We start from the raw sequence: 20961 nt of genomic DNA, 5'->3' as shown, positions 1-20961 counted from the left end.
CTGTAGGCAGCAGTCAGACAGGAAACAGGCAAAGAGAAAAATGGGAAGGAATGGGAGGGAGACATTCAGCAAAGGTCTTAAGATGGAAATCAAACTGCCAGGAGCTGCTCTTTCACTACAACACATGTCATCCAAAAGCAATGCAACTTTGCTGTAATATGTGTAGCCTTCCTGTTGTCTGTGGAAAATACAGTTCTCTCTCTCTTCTGCAGCCCAAATGAACATCCACCCATCCATCCATTTTCTGTTCACCCTTGTCCCAGTGGGGTTGGGAAGGTTGCTGGTGCCTATCTCCAGCTACATTTCGGGCGAGAGGCGGGGTACACCCATCACACAGGTCGCCAGTCTGTCGCAGGGCACCAAATGAACTTCAAATATATATAAAAAATTAAATAGAGACTTCAGTAACAACTACCACGTCTGAAAGTGTTGTCAGTGCACATCATGTTACACCTCACATATGGTGGGGTTTGCTGATTGGGGGGAAAAGATAGATCAGATATCTGGATTTCCAAATGCCTGATAACCAAGCTGACAATCATTGGATTCTGATCAACAGCTGATGTTTTGGTCTGTTACTCGTTACAACAGAACTTTTAACTGGCTCTTTGGAGGGTTACACATAAGTGCAGCATTTCTGTGCTCCTGTAGGGTATATTAGATTTCCCAGGACTGCACCCAAAATCTTATCTTAATCCCCCAATTTCTCTGTGATTGGATTATACTTTAAAGCAGATTTTGTAGAGGAGCAGAGACAGACTTAAGACAGGTCTTAAGTCTCTATTTATTATCTTCTTTGTAATGTACAATATCATTCGAAACAACCCCCTGAAAGCAGTGGAATCCATTGGTTTTCTCCTAATCGAGCCACGCGAACACTGATGGACAGGGTCAAGGTCATTAATAGTAGCCTGGTCATTCCAGACCACTTGTTGTTCCAGCTACTCTTTCTTGTTTGCTCTCTTGTGTTGATTTCACCAAGTGAAATTGTCCTCAAGCACAACTATAAAATGTTTTGCTTCTCTTTCAGGGATTTATTGAACCAGCAGTTTAGCTCTAAAGGTTTAGAACATTTGCATGGCACACAGCTGTACACTGGATTGTAGGATGTCTGATTTTGGCAATGACTCAAGAGGATAAATTAACAGCAATCCCAAGTCCTACTGTAAATGTGTTAAAGTACTGTATTAAAAGGAAAATCTCTTAAGGAATTAAGTGATTTGTGATTGTTAGTGGGATTAAACACTTGCTTTGCTGTTTCCTTTTTCCTATGAACAGCAGAATAGCAAACACTGCTCAGTACCGAGCGTGTTCCTGGTAAACAAGAGAGAGGAAGACATTTCAGGAAAAAATTTACAAAAGTGTTCATTAAAAACATGTTCCATTGCTCTTTTTCCTTTTTTTTTTGCATCATTTGTTTTCTTCTTCATGGGCTGTTTGAGAGCAATGAGACTTCACACACCCACCGTCTTTCATTAGCACAGATGCAGGTCTCTGCCTGCATAAGGGACTGCCGCCAGCACTGGCATGTGGATAAGAAAATGAAATAAAATCAGACCACATGTATTCCGTCTCTCCATAAAGGTTTGCTTAAGAGTCAAGTAGGAGTATTGTGTGTTTTGTGATAAGTACGATGTGAAGAGAACTGGACATGATTCATTTCTGAGGGAGTTATTTAATGGTGTGCTCAATAATATGCATATCATCCTGGAGGTTTCGTTTATCAGCAAATCTTTTCCAGTGTTGTCAGTCTCAGAGCATGTGCGAATATTTATGTTCTGTCATCTCTCATGTTTATCTGTCATATTTATCTTTTACTTTATGTGTTCTAAGTTATCACATGATGTACAACTTGTGTTTTTACAGTATTACTACTCTGAAAGCAGAGATGAACCGATCAGACTTTTATTGGGCAAGACTTTGATGGGGATTGTACTTTTACATCCAATAGAAAGTGAAGGAAAACAAGATTATCCCCATTTATGCACCTAAGCATATGTTCATAATCTTTATCAGATTTTTATTCACTTAAATAAATACTACCGCTTGTTATTGGATTTAGAGATTTAAAATTATGTGAGTTCTCACTTTCTGATGCAAATGGGGGAAACAGAGTTTTTTTCAAATTTGATCTGCTTATCACCAATCATACTGAATCAAGGGGAAGCAGGGAAATCTCTTTACGATTAACTGACGCATCTTTATCTAAAGTGTGTGACGAGGATTGCTTTTCCTATTTTATTCTGTTATTTGAGAACAAAAAACTAAAAGCTAAACTCCAATTAGACATAAATAGCTCAAACTGCACAAAATCCAAATCCAAAAGACTTATAGATCTGCAAAGCAGCGTGTTTGTTCGATTATGAGATGGATTCGCTTTTTCTTTATCTTAGTTAACTCTACATTTTTTCCTCTTATCCAATCAATAATGTGCAGGTGGCACAGGGCCTTATTTTTAATGTTGCTTAAGATACTTCTATTAAAATGAAAAATCTTATCTCTTCAGAACTCCATGAAGGTGATGTTTAAGTGCTTGTGGAAGAACTGTGAAAAGGTCCTCAGCACCTCCTCAGGGATCCAGCGACATATCCGCACCGTCCACCTGGGGTAAGTTTTTATAATCATCACAGGAATGCTGAGAATTTCTGTCTTCCTCCAGCTCCTACTTTCATTAAACCAACAAAAGCAAAACTATTTCAGATGCAAGATAAAAAATAATTTTATACATTAGATAATAACTTAATCATTGTTTCTCTTTTCACCGTATGATGTATGTATATATATATATATATATATATATATATATATATATATATATATATATATCTTGCAATGCTGTTTTTATTCTCACTGCATTTCTGCACGCACACACACACACCCACACACACATATGCACCACCACCACGGAATAATTTAAGTAATTTGATTTGCACAAAAAGCTTTGATGTGACAGTCGTACATTTCTACTTGTCCTCACTGTTTTACTAAATGTAAACATGATCATTGCATTTGACAGCAGTTTTGGATTTTTGCTATACATTATTTATTTTACCACATGAAACACTTTGAAGAAGAAAGATAATACATGTTAATGTGAAACAAAATAAACTGCAAGAAGCACGATATTTGTTTTTTGATGTTAAGAGTGAACTGCATCTTTTCCTGTACCTGAAAATATAACCATCTGCAGTTAGAAGGAATGCCAGTATACTCTGAAAAACAAATAACCCTGAGAGAAGGAAATATCTCTGCAAAAAGGTTAAGTGGCCATAACAGTTTCTGGATACTTTGGTATAGAAATTAAATTTAGGTTTGGATCTTAGGTTTTGGCATATCATCAAACTACCTAGTAAAACAGGGTGTTGATTACTTTTGAGACATTAGCTGCCAACTATCATGCAATCTGGCTTTTAGCATAGTAAGATTAGGGTTAATTTTCCAGTCCCACAGTGTACGAACTGTAAAAGCCTGCTTCCCCCGAAGGCTTACTACACTGGGCACGGTCTGCATTGCTCTGAACCCGTCTCCACTGGGCGAGAACAATGAGGATAACTAGTTGGCACAACAGTCTGTCAGCTTGTAAGGCTTAAACATGAAATGAACCCAAATCGATTTCAGTCACAGTCAATAAAACATGTCTGAATGTTTGGAGCCAAATCTGGATGCAGTTGTGTTGCATTAACAGACCCAACTACAAACATGTTTTTCCAACAGCTAATTAAAGAGAGTACAGCAGTAAAACAATTGTCACCCATTTCTTAACTCTTTCTTATTCTATAAAGTTTTATCAATGGCATAAAAGACACTGGCACACTACTGCCATTCTTAAACTCAAGTGTGTGTTTCAGCTGACTTCAGTTGGTTTCATAAATCATGTAGTGTATGACACTGCATTATACACAGTTAAGTGTTACTCAGTCTATCAGTTGTCATAAAATAATCTGCTGAAACCAGTCTGTTGGTGTGTGCATCAAGGTTTTTCAAAATCTCTAAAGACTGTGAAAGTTGCATAGTCTATTCCCAACTTAACCTTTGTGGAAACGCTGATTCTTTTGCAAACCTTTAAAAAATGATACCCTAGAGACACACAAACTAAGCTTTTCCTTGACCGTGCATATTTCTGCTTGTATTTACTTGACTCACCGATTCCAATTTTTTCTAATCAAAACAATAAAAGTGAAAAATTTACTACAGGATCTTTAATAAAGTTGTTAGTTTTAAATTCAACAGAAAAAAAAATAGAAGTTCATCATAGTATATGTCCCTAAGTTTGACAATATAACAAATATATCATTTCCACAATATAAGTGTTTATAATATTAATCTTGCAAAGGAGGATTAGTTATGGAATTATTATTTTCTAATGTATGCTAAGTGTCACAGTTTCAGGGCAATAAAAAATGTATCCTTATGGAGTCTGGCATGGATGCTGATTATGCTAACATTCACAGAAAGTCCTGGAAGCATAACTGTAAAATAGAGGAGAGAGGAAACTCGATCTATGGCAACATATGTTGTCATTTTCACAGTTAATATTGCCCTCACATGATCTGCTGATATCATTTGCCCTTAATCTTTATCTGATTTTTCACACACCTATCATATATGCTGCTGCATAGACTCTTAGAGATGTAATACTATTGTAACAATGTTTGTGCAACATTAACTCCTTGTTAAAATCTATAAGAAAGAAGGTTTTTTTGCCAACATTTTAGTAAAAGTTTGTCTTTCACTCCCACATTAAAAGATAAAGCACGCTGACAGGATTGTAGAATTTTGCTGCCCCCTCCTGTTAAAATAATGTATTTTTTTTTATTACACAGTAATTTGTTGAAGTAGTGGCACCAAAAACGTATATGTGTAATTTCTCAACACCAAGGTGTTGGGCTCTGGATAAGAAAAAAAAAAAAACAAAAAAACAATTTTATAATATATTTAAGTTTTTGAGAAAATCTTAATTTTTTTCTCTGCAGGCGAAACAGCGACTCAGATTACAGCGATGGAGAGGAGGATTTTTATTACTCAGAGATTGAAGTCAACATGGACAGCCTGACGGAGGGTTTGTCCAGCCTCACACCTACCTCCCCCACCACGGCTGGCCCTCCGCCCATCTTCCCGCCGCCGCTGAGCGACATGTCCCGCTCTGAGTACGTCGGCGTGAACGGTTCACAGAGCCACACCTCGTCGGTGCTCAGTCAGTCGGCTCCCTCCACGCTCTGCCACATCCGCACTGACCATGCCTACCAGGTAATTCACACACACATACACACTGTACAACAAGAGTTGAAGAGGTTTTAATGCATAATGTCAATGCTGCAGCTGTTCTCCTGATCAGCAGGTAAAACCAAGAAAGAAAATCTGCTCCAGCATAGATGTGGGGGGGTTAGCAGTGACCGAAAGAGCAGTTCCCATTTTGAATGGGAACTGTTTTTAGTTTTGTTATTGTTATATAAGATTTTTATGTAAACGTGAAACAATGTATCGTTATGATTTTGCTATTTGCTTTTATACCTTCTTCCTCTTTTTCTCCACATCCCTCTGCTTCTTCTTCCTTTTTATTTTACTGCAACATTCCTTTATATATAAACAAAGGTCAAATTAAATTATTTAAACTGCATTTGTTGAAACATTTCTGTGTCCATAATAATTAAAAAAATACTTATTTTATTAGTTATCTAACTGCTTCACCAGTTTTCATTTTGTCCTACATTGCACAATTTGTGTATTAGTCTTCTGATACCTTTCAATGCATTTTTGATAATCTTTCAGCCATCTTAAGAAAAATCACTAGTAAAGAGCAAAGCTGGAATGAATGCCTTCCTACTAATTGTACAATCTGTTTCCACTCTGTTCTCCTCTCATCTGTTTTTTCCCCCTGCACATTTCTTGTCCCTCCTTGTTTCTTTGGTGTTCCTGTCCTGTCTGTGTGGGGTGGTTGTCCATGTTCCAGGCCACCGCTCCAGTGAGTATCCCAGTGGGTCCTGAGCTGGCTGGGATAGGCAGTGGTAATGGGATCGGGCCTGGAACTGGAACAGGGACTGGGAATGGCATCAGTGTGTCTTGGCAGCAGCCCTCTCCTGTCATTTTTAAAGGCGCCCCGGTGAGTGAGGCTTTGTCTCACGCATTTTTATCTCAATCTTCACTCCTTACTTGCAGTGTCCACTTACAGCCATTTGAAGTTTTTATTGGTCCTTGCTGTGCTAAAGTAGCTGTATTTGTCTACTTTCACATTAGTTTTTTTTTTTCTACCATTCCTGTTTGCAATGGCTTTGTACTCATTTAGAGATGGAAATGTTTTCAAGGAACCTGATGTTAAGTATTTGAATTCATACATTGAATGCAATTTAAAACATGTAGATAGTTCAATCAAGCTGAAGGCAGGCTTACAATGAATCAGTCTGTGCCCATTAAATGCAGGACAACACATCAGAGCTTAAACATCCTCAGGCACAGACCTGTTTAAGATCTGCAAAAACACAAAATGTAGTTATAAAACACACATATGTTTGCTTTCTAATAACGTAACACTTATGTTAACCATGCAGTTTTACAGAAAAAGGTAGGGTAAACAAAGAGCTGATGTCAGAAGCGCAGCTGTGCAAAGTTGGATGACATGTGACTAGCGACTGCAGAAGACGCTTCTAGATGTTGCTCAGTTCAGAGTTCAGGAAGGTGACATTGTGGCTTGAAGAAATTCAGCATAAAGAGGAAAAAAGTACAAATATTTGCAAGGTTGCAAAATGTTGTGGAAATGTTTTTTAATAATGCATAAATATTTAAGTTAAACTTGATTAAATAAAATGCTATTAACCAGTCACCTTGCAAAATAGGCTAATTGTTTTTTCTTCACAAGTTGCTTTTGCTTCTCTTAAGCTTATAAATAAATCATATTTCTGTTTTAATTAAGGTGCTTAATGTGGAAAATTGAGAAGCTGAAAATCCAGATTTGTATTTCACAGGTTTACAAGTAATTAGTCAGATCATTGTTAGAAAATCAGTAAGATCTCTGACATAACCATTTTAATGTTGTCATTATTTATGACAACATAAGTAATTAGGGATGTATTGCATAATTAATTATTCTTTTTTTTTTCAGATGTCTTTTTCTCATTAAACCTGACTCTGTGATTCCTCTTTATTTTAGTGCCTCACTGAGTCAGTAAATGTTTTACAATTTGTGCAGGGCCCTGTGACACATGTTCGCACTGTTTGCATTGGCGAAAAGCGGCAGCCTGCGATCAGCACGCACGCCACCGTTAACAAGAACCATTCTTTAGTAACGCCAGCAACTAAATCAGCAGCAGGAACCAGGTATGTACTCGCCATTCCCCTCACAACCTATTGTTGTCATCAGAGTCTGTATAATTCTTACCAAAATACAATGGTTTCAGATCTTTACTTTGAAGCACCTGCCATATTGCAATTGTTTCTTTGTTCTCTGAACTCGGCAGTAAGCATTTTCTCTCAAAGGTCAGCAACAGATATTTTGACCCAACAGAAGTTTCTGCAGACCAGACAGCTTTACATCTAGTCTATGTCTGAGATGAAACGTACCTTTCCAGAATTGTCCATATTAACTCAATTTTGTTAATTCTCTGTTTTAATGTGACCTGTTGATAATTCTGCTTCTAACATACTACAGCACAGTTGCATTTACTTGTGTGTGCTTAAAAGAATGTTGTTCTCATCTTCTTAAACTTAAACTTTTTTGCTTTGAATGTCTTAGAATTTAGTGACCAGTGCTGCAGTAGTTCACCCCCACACAGACAACAAAGTCAAATGACACAGACAGATACAAAGCAAATTTAGACATGTTTTCACTGTGAATGTCATTTTAACAGGCAAAAAACACTTTGTAAAGTTAACAAAAATAATTCCAATGACCAGTGGGTTATTATTATTATTATTATTATTATTATTATTATTATTATTATTATTATTATTATTATTATTATTATTATTATTATTATTATTATTATTATTAATTATATCTTTTATCCAATGGGGTAAAAAATAGTTAGGATTGTATTTTTAACTAATTGAAAATTATTTTTTAAATTCTTTTTGGATTCATCCAGATGTAGTTTAACTTCAGAAGACTGAATGTGCATATTTTTGTTGTTGTTTTTTTGTGTCTGTGTGAGACGCTGGATGACGTCTTTGTGCATGTCCTTACACTGTCACATCTGCTGTTTCCAAGGAAACCCCGTGGGGAAGCTAAGAAGTGCCGAAAGGTATACGGCATGGAGAAGAGAGACATGTGGTGCACAGCCTGTCGATGGAAAAAAGCCTGTCAGAGATTCACCGACTAATCCAGTTGCCTTCCCCTGGTTGTGGGAGACGAGCTCCTCCTCGCTCGGAGTGACAGCCGAGGTTGACATTTTTTTTCCACGAAGAGATGAGGGCAAGGTTCTCAATGCTGCTTCCTCTGGGCCAGCAGGGGGAAAGGCTTGCCTTGTTTCTTTTCATTTTCCAAAAACAATGAGAATATCAAAACAAAACACAAAGAGAAAAAAACAAAACAACTTTACCCAGATCCGGAGGCTTTTTAAGACTGAGTCATTTTCACTCACAGCTAAATAAGGAAAACAAAACAAAACATATTGGATGCTGATCAGATTCGTTTATTTCCCACTTGCTTCAAATCAAAGCAACGTTTGAAGAGTACAGATAAGCTTTTTGTTATACCCTGTTGTTCATTGTAAGAGCACTATGTAAGCTACTTTTTGTTTGGTGGGTTGTGGCTCTTTTCCAAGGTTAAACGGTTAAAATCACATATGCTCAGTGAAATCACTGTTGCAGATCAGTTTCTCATGGCCACCTCTTAGGGGTCTTCATCAAATCTGCCAAATTCTCAACTTACAGTCATAGGTTTTAGATTAAGATGTAACAACACTGTGTTCTGCCTTTTTACTGGAAATATAGACTGCTAATCTGAATACACATAATTTTAGCATCAAACAACTTTGTTACTCTAATTAAAAACAACTTTTTACATCTGCAACACTGCACTAAATCATTCACAAGTGGTACAAAAAGTTCTCATTTGATGTCCCAAAATATTTTAGAAAAATGCACAGTTTATAAAATATAAATATATATATGCCCATATCTTGTTATGCACCCTTCAGAGATAAGTTGTCTTCTAAAGTAGCACTGTAACCCCAATTTGCCTGAGAGTTGATATCTATGTCCTGTATAGTTTATTTTCAGCAGTAAGCTGCTGAATCAACTTGCAATTGCATCGTGCAATCAGAGGAACGACAGCATTTAATTATTTTTCTTTCTCTGTGGTTATCAGTCACAATTGAAGCAAAAAGGCTATTTTTTTTAACAGCTGATGTTCTTAAAGATATTGTTTACCTTGCTATGTGAACATTTGACATTTTGAACTTGATAGTTTGACTGATGATAATTGTGAATGCAGGGAGAACACATAGAGGCCGCATTCTAACAATCTTAACTTAAATACATCCATCTCTCACAGTTTTTGAAGATAAATTGCCTTGCACGTTTTTGAATAATGACGCACCGATGTAAGGTTTAGTCTCCAAACTTCAGTTTTGGTAAAGCTTTGACCTGTTGATACAAATTTTAGATTTCAATTCCCTCTAATAATTTTAATTAAGAAACATAAAAAATATGTCTATACTTATTGCTGTAAGCTGTCTTTAGAGTTGTACTAATTTAAAGCAAAGTTAAACTGATTTGACATTGGCATTTTATATGTTTTTTTTGCATATTATATTAATGATAATCAGTCTCTTTGGGTATTTTCTTGAAAATGGAGATCATTACCTTAATTCTGTGATTTTTTTAAAAACATTTTTAAAGCCATCACATTATCATCATGTCATCACAGCAACATGGTTGCAGTTGCATAAATTCTATGTTCAGTGATAAAAGCAAAGACTGAAGTCCAGACTCCAATCACCTGTCGAGACTGGTCAAACTGGAAATTGTCAAATTCCTGTAATCATCCAGCTTCTTAGTGCATCTATGATAATACCTGTTTATGAGCATTTTATCAGTTGTAAATACCAAATTGAACTTAGCAGGGGGCCAAGGCTGTCCTGTGTTTTAAAAAATATATATTTATAACTTGAAGAAAGCAAGTACAAATAATCTATTGAGTCTTTGCAAATCTGGGTTGATTTATGTGGAAGCGAATCTAGCAAGAATCATTTTTTTTTTGGGCCAAATGGAGTCTTGCGTATTTAGAATAAACGTATTGAAGTCAGACTGAGGCCACAAAAATAAGGGCAGGAATTTAAAAAAAAATCTGTAGGTGTCCTACAGATGGTGGAAGTACTTGTAATCTGTATCTATAAAAATAGTTGACTTTAGAACCCATTTTGTTACCTGATAAATTTTTCAATAAGAAGTACAGGGCAAAGAAAAAAGTAACTTTCTAATATTAAAAATTAAATGCTGTCCACCTCTTTAAAATGTAGTTTTTTTCAAATTTTACATTTCCAAAGTAAAAGAGAAAAAAAGCACTTACGATTGATGTATTTACACAGAGAGAAAATCTTTTAATGAGAGAAAAATTCAAACAAAAAAAGTTGGCTGCCACTCAGATCTTTTCAGATTATACGTCCATTGTTAGTCAATTTTGTAAATTTCCTCAGTTGACTCAATCAGTTTTCAACTTGTGTATAAAAAAAAAATCTAGACCTTTTTATTTTTTCTTTTCTTTTAAATGATGTTAATTCTGAGGAAAAAGTTAGCTGAATTATTTATTCCTATTTTCCTAAAACTCAAAGTAGCCCCATACGGCTTTAAAGTCTAGAAATTCTGACTACCTATCCTCCTCATCTTTTGACCTTTGATTTAGACATGAAATGATAAAAACAAACCCTTTCTTTGTGTTTTTTTTCTTTTTCTTTTTCACATTTGCAGAGATATAGTTATGTCAATAGGTGTAAATTTATAAAGACACGTATGCTGTGCATTGGCCTTCTTCTCAAATTCTGCTGCATGTTTTTTATTTGTCAACCTGATCAGATCTCACAGAGGACGTGTTCTTTGTTTGGCCCGTGTTTAAGTCGACAGCATCAAACCTCTCGTCTCCGTGAAAACACTTGTGTTGTTTTCTAGCATCGGCAGGTCAGATCAGCTACAAGAAAGGAAAAAAAGACCTGTATTCATTTTTTAATGAGAGCTAAAGAAAACATTAAGCAGACATAGTCACCATCACAGTTCAAACCTTCATGATGCTCCGTTAAAATATTTTATATATCAGTGTGTTCCAGATAAGCTAGGTCAGCAGGCCTCTTCCAGTCACCAAATTCACCAAGTGCCAATAAAAGTTTAAACATAAAGGAAAGGGTATTATGACCTTTAAAGAAATTGCACTACGCTGTACTGCGCATAGACATGTTTTTTATACATGAACGTTTTGTATTTACAGATTTTTAAGTGAAAAGGTTGGGGTTTTTTTTGTTTGTTTGTTTTTGGGGTTTTTTTCCCCGATGGGTCTGGAGGGATCCATTCACAGGCTGACAGTGGGGAAAAAAGGGGGCCGAGGAGCACCCCACCCAGGGGGTTTTCCCATTAATGGCAAGTGATCTTGACAGCTACAGTCTCGTGCTCGGTGTCAGATGTTGTACCTAACACTGTAGTACTGACAGTTGGAGACGCGTGGTACTGGAAGTACAGTGTTGTACTCGGCAGTCGTCGATCTCTTTGCCTTTCCTAGGATGAGCGCCATGGGCTGAAAGCGGTTCCAGCCTTATTGCAGTGACGGGGAAACACCAGTTTCAGTACATAGCCACATGTTATCATCTCGATAACAGAAGATGCTTTAAAGTGTTCATTGCCTGGAGGTCTTTTTTTCCCCCCTTGCATTGTTCACATGCTTTTTAAACACACTGCTGCAAATTTGCTCTTCCTGTCATTCAAAAAAAAAAAAAAAAAAAGCTCCTGCTTCTTGACATTTTACTAAGATAATGTATTTTATGTATGTACATACAATTATTAGTGCTGGATACCACTTTTTTGTTCAGTACATTTGGTTTGGTTGTCGATAAGAGTATGAAAAGCCACCCATTAGGTCTCTCCATCCCGTATGTAAACACCAGCAGGTCCATGTACCGAGAGCTTCAGTTGGCAGAGAATGGGACCCATTTAGAGGAAACAGGGTTTTTCTCCCCACTGTTCCACTTAGTGGCGGTTTTTGTTATGAGCAATGTGGCTCACTGCCCAGGGCACCACAGCTTAGGGCCAGCCTGAAGATTTTTTTTTTTTTTTTTCATTTGTGCTACAAGCAAGTTTTTAGTTGCATTCAGAGTTGTAAATATGGCTGAACACTGCAGCAGGCTGAAGTTGCTCTTTGAGTTACAACAACTACTGTGGTGCTGTTGAAAAGGGCTATTTCACAGGGTTTTTTTGGTTGTTTTTTTTTTTTTTTTTTTAGAAATTGGGACTACATTTGATTATCACTTGTTTAATACCTAAGATTCTTTGACTGGACTGAATTATGCTATACTGCACAGAAATTCTTAAAAAATAAATCAGATCTTTGAAACGTTTACTCTATTTGTTAAAACACACAGGAGAACTCTTCTTCCTCTGTTTGGCATTAGAACCACCTAAAGCTACTGTTGGGTGCCATTTAAGCAAAAACTGCCACTGGATCCTCCGTTGTTAAAATTGGCCCCATTAGTTCTGTGTTTAACAATGGAGCTTGGAACTCTATTTTGAATAACTTTTTTTTATCCTCAAAAGATCACTCGCTCTTAAACTAGAGATGCACCAATCTAATAGCCAGAGATAATAATGTACCAATTTTTGCTTAATTGGCTGTGATACATCTATCTTATTCCACATTTTTAAAATGTTTTAAGAACTCCCATCATTTCTTGGCTATGAATCTGGTAATCCACTGATTTTCTGTTTAAAACTACATCTTCTATCAGAAAACATGTGCCACATTTTTTTATGTGCAGTGAAAAAACAGTTTTAATCAAAATTGTACTCGGCACGTCCGATCCTCCAAAAAAAAAAAAAATCTGACATTGGTATTGTCCAGGAAATAACTGATCAGTGCACCTCTAGTTTAAATTCAAGTTTACTGTCAGCAATGTATTCTCCCTAGAAACCAGTGGATGGAGATTGACACTAACTGCTGACGGGTGTGCGGGAAACGGCAAAGTTCACACACAACATGCGGTAACATTTGCAGTTTCAGGGCCTTGTTGTACATAAAGCAAGACAAAGAGTTCTGTGAGGCTTTGTCACATGTTGTTTTGTTATATTATTGTTATACAAAAAGGAAACTTTCTTCTTTTTTTTTTTTTTTTACATTACTGTTGCTCAGAATATATGTTTTTTCTTTCACTTTTAAAGGCAATTGCAAACTTATAGTGAACTGATTCAATGTATATTGTAGCTTAGTGGCAAAGGGGAGAAAAAAAATGACAACCTGTTGAATGTACAACTTATAGAAATTCATTTTGTTGTTTTCGTGTAGTTGCTGGCTAGCTTAGCCATTTTGAGAAATTATTGCGCGTCCTTATTTTGTTTTGTTTCTTAACGCCTAAAAACCATCTGTCGCCACACTGATGAATCATATGGAATAACACAACCATGCAGTATTGCTTTACTATCTTTGTGCAATGACTATTTACAGCGGAACAAAAATTTTCATGCCTTTTGGTGACATTTATGATCCACTTTTATCATTTTGCCCTCTATATTCGGCCAACTGGGTCATTTCGTGTGAGTTTGTGTACTTTTTGTTGTCATGAATGTTGTTTGTGGTTGTGACATGAAGTTGTCCTCAAGTCAGGATCGCTTTCAACTTTTTTGGTCACAATGGAAATTGTTACCTTTTGGGGCATCTTTATCCTGCCCTGCGCATTCCAACAGACAGCATGCTGTTAGTGTCTTTCCCCGCTTCTCCGTTCACCGCAGCAATTCCTTTGTGTGTGCTATTCAGCTTCACTGTGGTTCCACCCAAGCCTTTAGCCAGTACATTAAGCTAAACTAAACCCTTGAAATGTGCATCAAAAAAAAAAAAGCCTTTTTGTTCTCTTACCAAATACGTCAAAATTGATGTGCTGCTTTCCTGAATGTCAGTTTTCATTTTGTTCACTAAAGAGCAGCAGCAAAAAGACAATATATATATTTGTTCAAAATCACATGTATTTCATTGCAATGGCAGCTCCACACCTCCCTCTCCTGTGCTTGTATTGTCTGTCCAGGCGTTTGTTAAACCCCATCCTCTGACGACCATTTTTTTCCCGTGCTGTTGTGTTTTTACTGAGCCTTACGCTTTTATTTTTCTCCCATCGATTGTCTGATTGAGTTTGACGACGTTGTGCATGTCTAGCATTGCTCATTCTTTTGATATTCTTTATTTTTGTGTGTATGTTAGGAGATACAACACTGAAGGGTTTTGTGTTAGATTTCCCCTCTCAGTATCCAGGAACTCAATGCTGATGGTGGAAGCAAACATACTAGGAGCGCCCTGACTACGCTCAGTGCTGGAAGAGTTTTTGGTGGAAATGTGACATCAGCCTTTGGGTCTTCACTGGAGGCCAAGATTTCTCCTGTTTTTGGGTGGGCTCTGCTTCTGGTCTTCATCAGCAGGCCCACACACACACACGGAGAAAGCACTTTCTGAGCAGTAGTGCACTCAAGGAGTACTCGTATGAATGTCAAGCCTTTGACTAGTGCTTGAAAAGATGGATGAACATGTATGATGCTTATAATGTGATCTGTGTGATGTAATGTGACGATAAATAAAAATAAACCTGAATGGAAGACGTCTGGCTTCAGATTTTTTATTTTTTATTTTTTTGACATCCTAGGTCAAGATGTGTGAAAATCTCTTGATAGTACTTAACATAGAAATACTTTACCAAATCCATCTTGCAAGAAAAATTAGAATTCAACCAAAAGTAACAAACGTACATAAATTATACATGTGTGTTTTGGATCTCAAGTATTGTATTTGCCCTGTTAAACTTTTATGTTTAGATATCTTAACACATAATCAAAATTACATTATTATTACAATGTATTTTTCAAGTTTATGAAGATGTATTGCTATATTAAAAAAACCCTTTTTATTTATTAAGATTTATTATTGAAGAAATATGAAATGTTTGCTAAATAATGTGACTAGCATCTTTCAATCGTGCAATTTAGTGTTTAAACGTGAGAAATGTTATGAAATAAGTTGAAAATTCCAATATAGACTTTGGAACGGCGCATGCTTATTTATATACTTCTTTAAAAGACTTTTGTTAGCTTTAGGTGCCTTCATTTGACAGTCGTTCGACAGGAAGGTGGGTTGTGAGAGAGGGGGAAGACATGCGGCAAAGGTCACCGGGTTGGAACTCAAATCGGTGACGGCCACTTCAATGGGTCCATGGGTCATGCTACCCCTACCAGGACATTTAACTAGATATAAATGATGGTCTGCCAGAAAATTGAAAAGGGTTTGTCTGCAGTGTGGGTTTCAGCAGGATAATGATACAAAATTTATGAGCAAATTTAGACAAAAATATTGATTACTTAGAAAAATGGACAGAGATCACTTGGTCCTGAAACCTCGTGTGGAGGTGAAAGGTTTAATAAAAGTGCTGCCCAGTGGACAAAAGCAAAGTTTTCACATTTTAATACCAGGTGTCACTTTTTGAAATGAAAAAGAAATTAAAGTAGAATCTGATTTAAGGATTTTTTTCACAACTTTTTCTGGAGTGCAACATGTCTGAATCTTTATATATACAGTAAGACAAGAACATTTGACAAAAATGTTCCAAACGGATTCTTTTTAAATTTTTCTAAATTGTCTATTGCGCCCCCCAGTGGACAAAAATAAGCAAAGGAGAAAAAAAAAACAGTAGACACTGCTCATGTCTTTACAGCAGCAATTTCAAAATTTATTGAGACTGATTGGATTTTGCAAATAATAGTCAAGCTAATTCTTCCACTAAACATGAAGTTAGAAAGAGGCTTGGACAACTCGCGGGCTGGACCCAACATCGAAACAGAAGGCTTATGGTTGACCGTAAAAATGTTCTGTGATCAGTACTATCAACCAAGAAAAAATTAAATTAAATTAAAAATCAGCACAAGAGCACTTAAATCTGCCCAAAAAACAAAACAGGAGTAAAAACAGGACAGTTTTTCTTTTTTTTTTTTTTTGATTATTTACCACATTTTGTTACAAACACAGGATTATGATAATAATCATTATAAAGTCAGTATCATATTGAACAAATATTCCCAACAAAAATAAACAAACCTCAAGCTTCAAGTGTGACCTTTTACAAATGAAAGACCCTTTGAAACTTGAAAGAGTAAATAAATAATATATAATAGTAATATAAATTCATATATATGAAGGTATACACACATCACTCTTAGTAGAAGAACAAAATCTAAAGTAAAAAGCGCCAATTTTTATTATTTTTTTTTTAAATATAGTAGAATATAGATATACCCATATCTATGGCTTCATGATTTTCACGTGTGAGTCAAGCTATACAGGCTGAATGAGGATTGCAGTTTGTACACGTCAAAGAATACCCATATTCATCTGCAAAAAGAGCAAACAGTTCCAGTTTTGCATTGTGGGGAATGAGACCGCCGTGCGCAGATGCCGAAGATGTCGCTTTGGTATGACAAAAATGAACACAGGCATGCAAGTTAAGACCACAGAATCAGGGCACGAAAGGTCAAGGAAAGGAGGGAGGATCTAGTTGCCCCGTTATGATTTGTCTTCTCAGGAGAAAAAAAACCCCAACATCTCCGTAATCTCTATCCACACACACAAATATTCATCTCATCTCTCCACGCAGACACTCTCGCAAGCACGCGGGTGAAAGAAAATGTCATTGAGGCACATATTGAGGGGTCGATGGCGGACGTTTTCCTGAAGTACAACCCGGAATGAGGAAGAGGACATACAGCACAGGTCGTGAGAAGAGCGTAAAGTGTGGGGTAGGAACGGTCCAGGGGAGTCAAACATACATCCAGATGTCTCTCAGTGGCCATAACAGCACCGCAGGACAGAGATTTGTCACTGATCATGGGCTCCTTCCACACCCATTACTAACATTCATCAAAATTTCTACCCCATTGTCTTTTTTTTTAACCCCAGAAATAAAGAATAATTTGATAAATGGATCAAAAACACATTGGATAGCAGAGCTGCTAGAAATGAAGAAAGCATAACAAGTTGTGCTGAGTTTTTTTTTTTGTTTGTTTGTTTTTTTTTTTTGATGAGAAGTACAGTCCATGGCACTGGCAGCAGAGCAGAGAGCCTGATGTGTGCAGTCATCACAGGCAACATGTTTTCCACAACATGTTACAGCTGCAGCACTTCTTTTCCTTTTTTTTTTTTCTTTTTTTTTTTAAGATTGGGATCCAAACTGCAGACTCAACACACTTGCGTTAGAGAGGAGTGTTTAGTCTGCAAGCTGCCTTACTGTGTGTCACTTTAACTGCGAAGAAATAAAATAAAAATCTAATCTGCTTGCAGTCTTCAAACAACTAGCTGTTCCCTCTCACTCAGCCCTTCATTTATAACAACAATAATAAAAAAACAAAACAAAAAAAAGAAACGTGCACTTCTTTAATCCGATTGTGATGAATAGCGACAGGCTCATGGGAAAACCCCCAAAATAAAATAAAAACAACCCAACAAAGAACCGTTTACCACAACTATAAAGGCAAAAAGCACTCGTTAAAACACAGACTGCAAAACAAAAGCACTTCATGTATACAAAAGTACTAGATTGGTATATTTCTCCCTTTTTTTTGGTTCCATAATAATCAATTAGTGTACATTAGTGGTGTAAAAAGCATAAGCGGAATAAATGTTTCAATCAATATTCAACAGAGGAGCAGGACAGTGAATGTGTTTTCCCCCTCAGTAGTACAAAAAAAAGAAGTAAATACGACAGAAAAAAGCGTAAACTGACACAATAAAAGGTTGATAAAAAGCCCCATGGCTTGCTATCCACAACAAGGCAAAGTATAAAAGCTTTCTTTTTGTACAAGATATAAAATATCAAAAAAAAGAAACACACACAGTAAAGCTTAGCATCCCGCACTTAATAAGAATAATTAATAATAGTAACATCAACAACAATAATCATAGTTATTCATAATAATAAGACATGTCATCGGTCTCACTTGAATTGTCAATAACTTTTGCCAAAAAATTCAGAAATAATCTTAAAAATCAGTGTAGACTCTTTCTAAACGCCAAACCCTCATTCAGACGTACACACACACACTCACACACGCAGACACAGAGGGGGAAAAAAAATGGTTCTCAATAAATAACAAATCAATATTACACTCTCTACAAATACTGAAATCTCTGAATTTCAAGCACAACGTTGATCCTTTTTCTTTACACCTCACAAAGCAGGAGGAACCGGAGCACGCAAAAGAGTTACCGCGAAAAGTGTCTGCATATTCTGTGTGGAGAAACTGGAATTTACACGTCTGAGTGAGGAGGAAATCAAACAAAACAGAATAAAACCAGGGAGAAAAAAAAGGTGTGAGAGACTTGGCTCACAGGTCCTATCTTCATAAACTTCAGCCAGAGAGACAAGCGAGAGAGACAAAGAGTGTTTGTTAGTGTAAGGTAGGTCCACTGTGTGCTCATATCGACTGTCAGAGCAGAAACATTTTGTTTTAAACTCCCCAATTTGTAAAAGCAAAGTTCATTCTCTGCCTCTCTCTCTCACACAGCATTTATTTCCCCTTTCTTTTACATCTTTATGTACAAATCTCCATCTTCTGTTGGAATGGATCAATAGAAACCAGGTGGTGAACTTAACAGAAGAAAAGATTAAGAACCCCACTGAAAAGGCATAGGTTTTATGATCAGCAATCTGCACAAAGATTCAGTGATTTCTATCTGGCGATAACAGTCAGAGAAGACATAAGGTACATCCTTAAAGGTAGGTGCGGTCACCGAGTTGTTCAGGTAAGTAAAGATCAGATTAAAAATGTAAACCATGGGTTCAGGACTTTGATAGGAGTCAGTTGTCATTAAAGTGCAAGTCTGTGGCAGTAGGACTCAAAAAAGAAAATGTGTCACTTGGGGCTTCGCAGTCCCCCAACCCTGACACTCGATCTTTGCAATAGATTTAGACTCTCGCTTTGAGACACCCTCCTTCCTGGCTGTCCCCCTTTACTCTGCCTGTGATCCTTGGTTCCTGCAATGATTGTGATGGCAAACATACAAAGTTGCAGTCTAGCGCCGGCTGCGTCTTTGGCAGCCTGATACCTGTTGTGACAGAGCAGAAAACAGCTGGACTCCAGCCTGAACTCTCGAGAAGAAGAAGAAGAAGAAGAAGAAGAAACAGAAAATCACTGCATCTGAAGTGGAGGAGGTAAGCGGAAAAAAGCCTTGCACTCAAGCCATCTCTTGATTACTCTTCTTCTATGGCGGTCAAGCTTGAGAAAGTGTGTATGCGTGTGTGTGTGTGTGTGGAGTGTTTGAGTGTTTCGATCATTGTCGCGCATCACCCTACAGCATCTCCGTACAAAGGAAGGCCTGCCCACGGTGAGTGGGCGAGTGGGTAAAGTGAGCAGAGGAATCTGCCTGAGAGATCAGAGATCTCCAGAGATTGGTTGACGAGCCACAAGCAGGAGGCTTGACGGGTTCTACGAGATCCAAGCAAAGTCCTTCTCACTCCCATTATGCTGCTCCCCCTCCTGAGCCGAGGAGTCGCTCTCCTCCTTCTCATTGTCCAGTGCTCTGTGTGCCTCGGCGGCCATCCCTGAGTCCTTCCACTTCCCCGCCTCTTCCTCCCCTTCTCCCAAAATCTCACCGTCCCCTTCCACCATCATTTCCTCCTCCCCCTCCCCGTCCCCATCGCACTCCGCCTGGTCGTCGTGAAACCGGTCCCCAGGATAAAGCTCCTCCTCGGGGGAGATGTCTCCGCCCGTCTCCCCGTTATGGTCCAGCAGCGCAGCCATGCCCCTGCCCGAGCAGTCGGCACAGACCCCATGTCTCCGAGAACCGTGTTTGATCCCAACACTTGCGGCGGACATGAAGACCCGGCTGCACACCTTGCACACGTACTTCTTGTCCTTGCTGTGGACCTGTGGGACGGAGACACACCATTCCATGTTTTTTCAGGGACATTTTCTATTACAATTATGTTTTAAAAGTTTCAGTAATTCAGTTCTCAAAGTGAAGCTCATTTAAATAGCTGCATGATCCACCATGATTATGCATGGCGTATTATGAAAATGTATTTCAAGTATTTAATTTTTGTTCCGTTTGATATTTATGGCTCAGAGGTAATAAAATGCACATTTTCTAAGAAAATTTTAAGATTACATAAGTCCATTTTAAAAACTTATTTTTAACAGAAATGTAATTTTATGGCTCATACAATTATGGGGAAGAGTAGCAACTTGACAGATGTCTATGAGATCAATGAGAAGAGTAAGACGCACCGTCATTGCTAAAGAAGCTGCCAGTGTGCAGAATGCGGGTAAAGTCACCAAATCCTAAATGTGTGAAGTTTACTCACTCAATGATAATGACTGGGGACTTTCTGAGGAGTCCGGTCACCTGAGAGTGTTGGTCCAATGTGTTTTATCAAGGATAAAATCAGCACAGTTATCAACCTGAAAACTATAGAGAGCTCCATGGCTCCCTCTGCTGACAAGCTTTATGAGGATGCTGATTTCATCTTCCAGCAGGACTTGACACCTGCCCACACCATCAAAAGCATCAAAACTCAGCTTCATCACCACATATAGAGTGGCTTTAACTTCTCTATCAATTTTTATTGGGCTGGTGTAATATTAAAACTTTCTAAAAATTAATATTTGGAGTTTTCATAACTGTAAGCCATAATCATCAAACAGAACAGAACCCCCCCGCCCCCCCAGAAAATATCAATTTTGTTTTTTTAAATTGAATAATTGATTTTTTTTCTTTCTTTCTTTCTTTTTTTTTTTTTTGATGAC

The 20961-nt window shown here is 37.4% G+C and overlaps 2 protein-coding genes across 6 annotated transcripts in view; one reads left to right on the top strand and one right to left on the bottom strand.

The window, feature by feature from the left end:
- slc2a4rg (SLC2A4 regulator) overlaps positions 1-14771 on the top strand; it is a 43007-nt gene extending 28236 nt beyond the window's left edge. Inside the window, exons 5-9 of one of the 2 annotated variants that reach the window (XM_044114831.1) lie at positions 2507-2607; positions 4974-5247; positions 5951-6100; positions 7184-7311; positions 8201-14771. In XM_044114831.1, coding sequence (XP_043970766.1) covers positions 2507-2607; positions 4974-5247; positions 5951-6100; positions 7184-7311; positions 8201-8312 — 765 coding nt within the window. In that variant the 3' untranslated portion in view covers positions 8313-14771. The remainder of the gene's footprint in view (positions 1-2506; positions 2608-4973; positions 5248-5950; positions 6101-7183; positions 7312-8200) is intronic. The other variant, XM_044114840.1, reaches the window with a different exon arrangement.
- Positions 13249-20961, bottom strand: part of zbtb46 (zinc finger and BTB domain containing 46) — a 90467-nt gene continuing 82754 nt past the window's right edge. For all 4 annotated transcript variants that reach the window (XM_044114794.1, XM_044114812.1, XM_044114819.1 and 1 more), the window contains one exon: positions 13249-20082. In XM_044114794.1, coding sequence (XP_043970729.1) covers positions 19642-20082 — 441 coding nt within the window. In that variant the 3' untranslated portion in view covers positions 13249-19641. The remainder of the gene's footprint in view (positions 20083-20961) is intronic.

The sequence above is a fragment of the Gambusia affinis genome, linkage group LG01, assembly GCF_019740435.1.
Source record: "Gambusia affinis linkage group LG01, SWU_Gaff_1.0, whole genome shotgun sequence".
Classification (NCBI taxonomy): domain Eukaryota; kingdom Metazoa; phylum Chordata; class Actinopteri; order Cyprinodontiformes; family Poeciliidae; genus Gambusia; species Gambusia affinis.
This window is presented reverse-complemented; position numbering and strand designations above follow the sequence as displayed.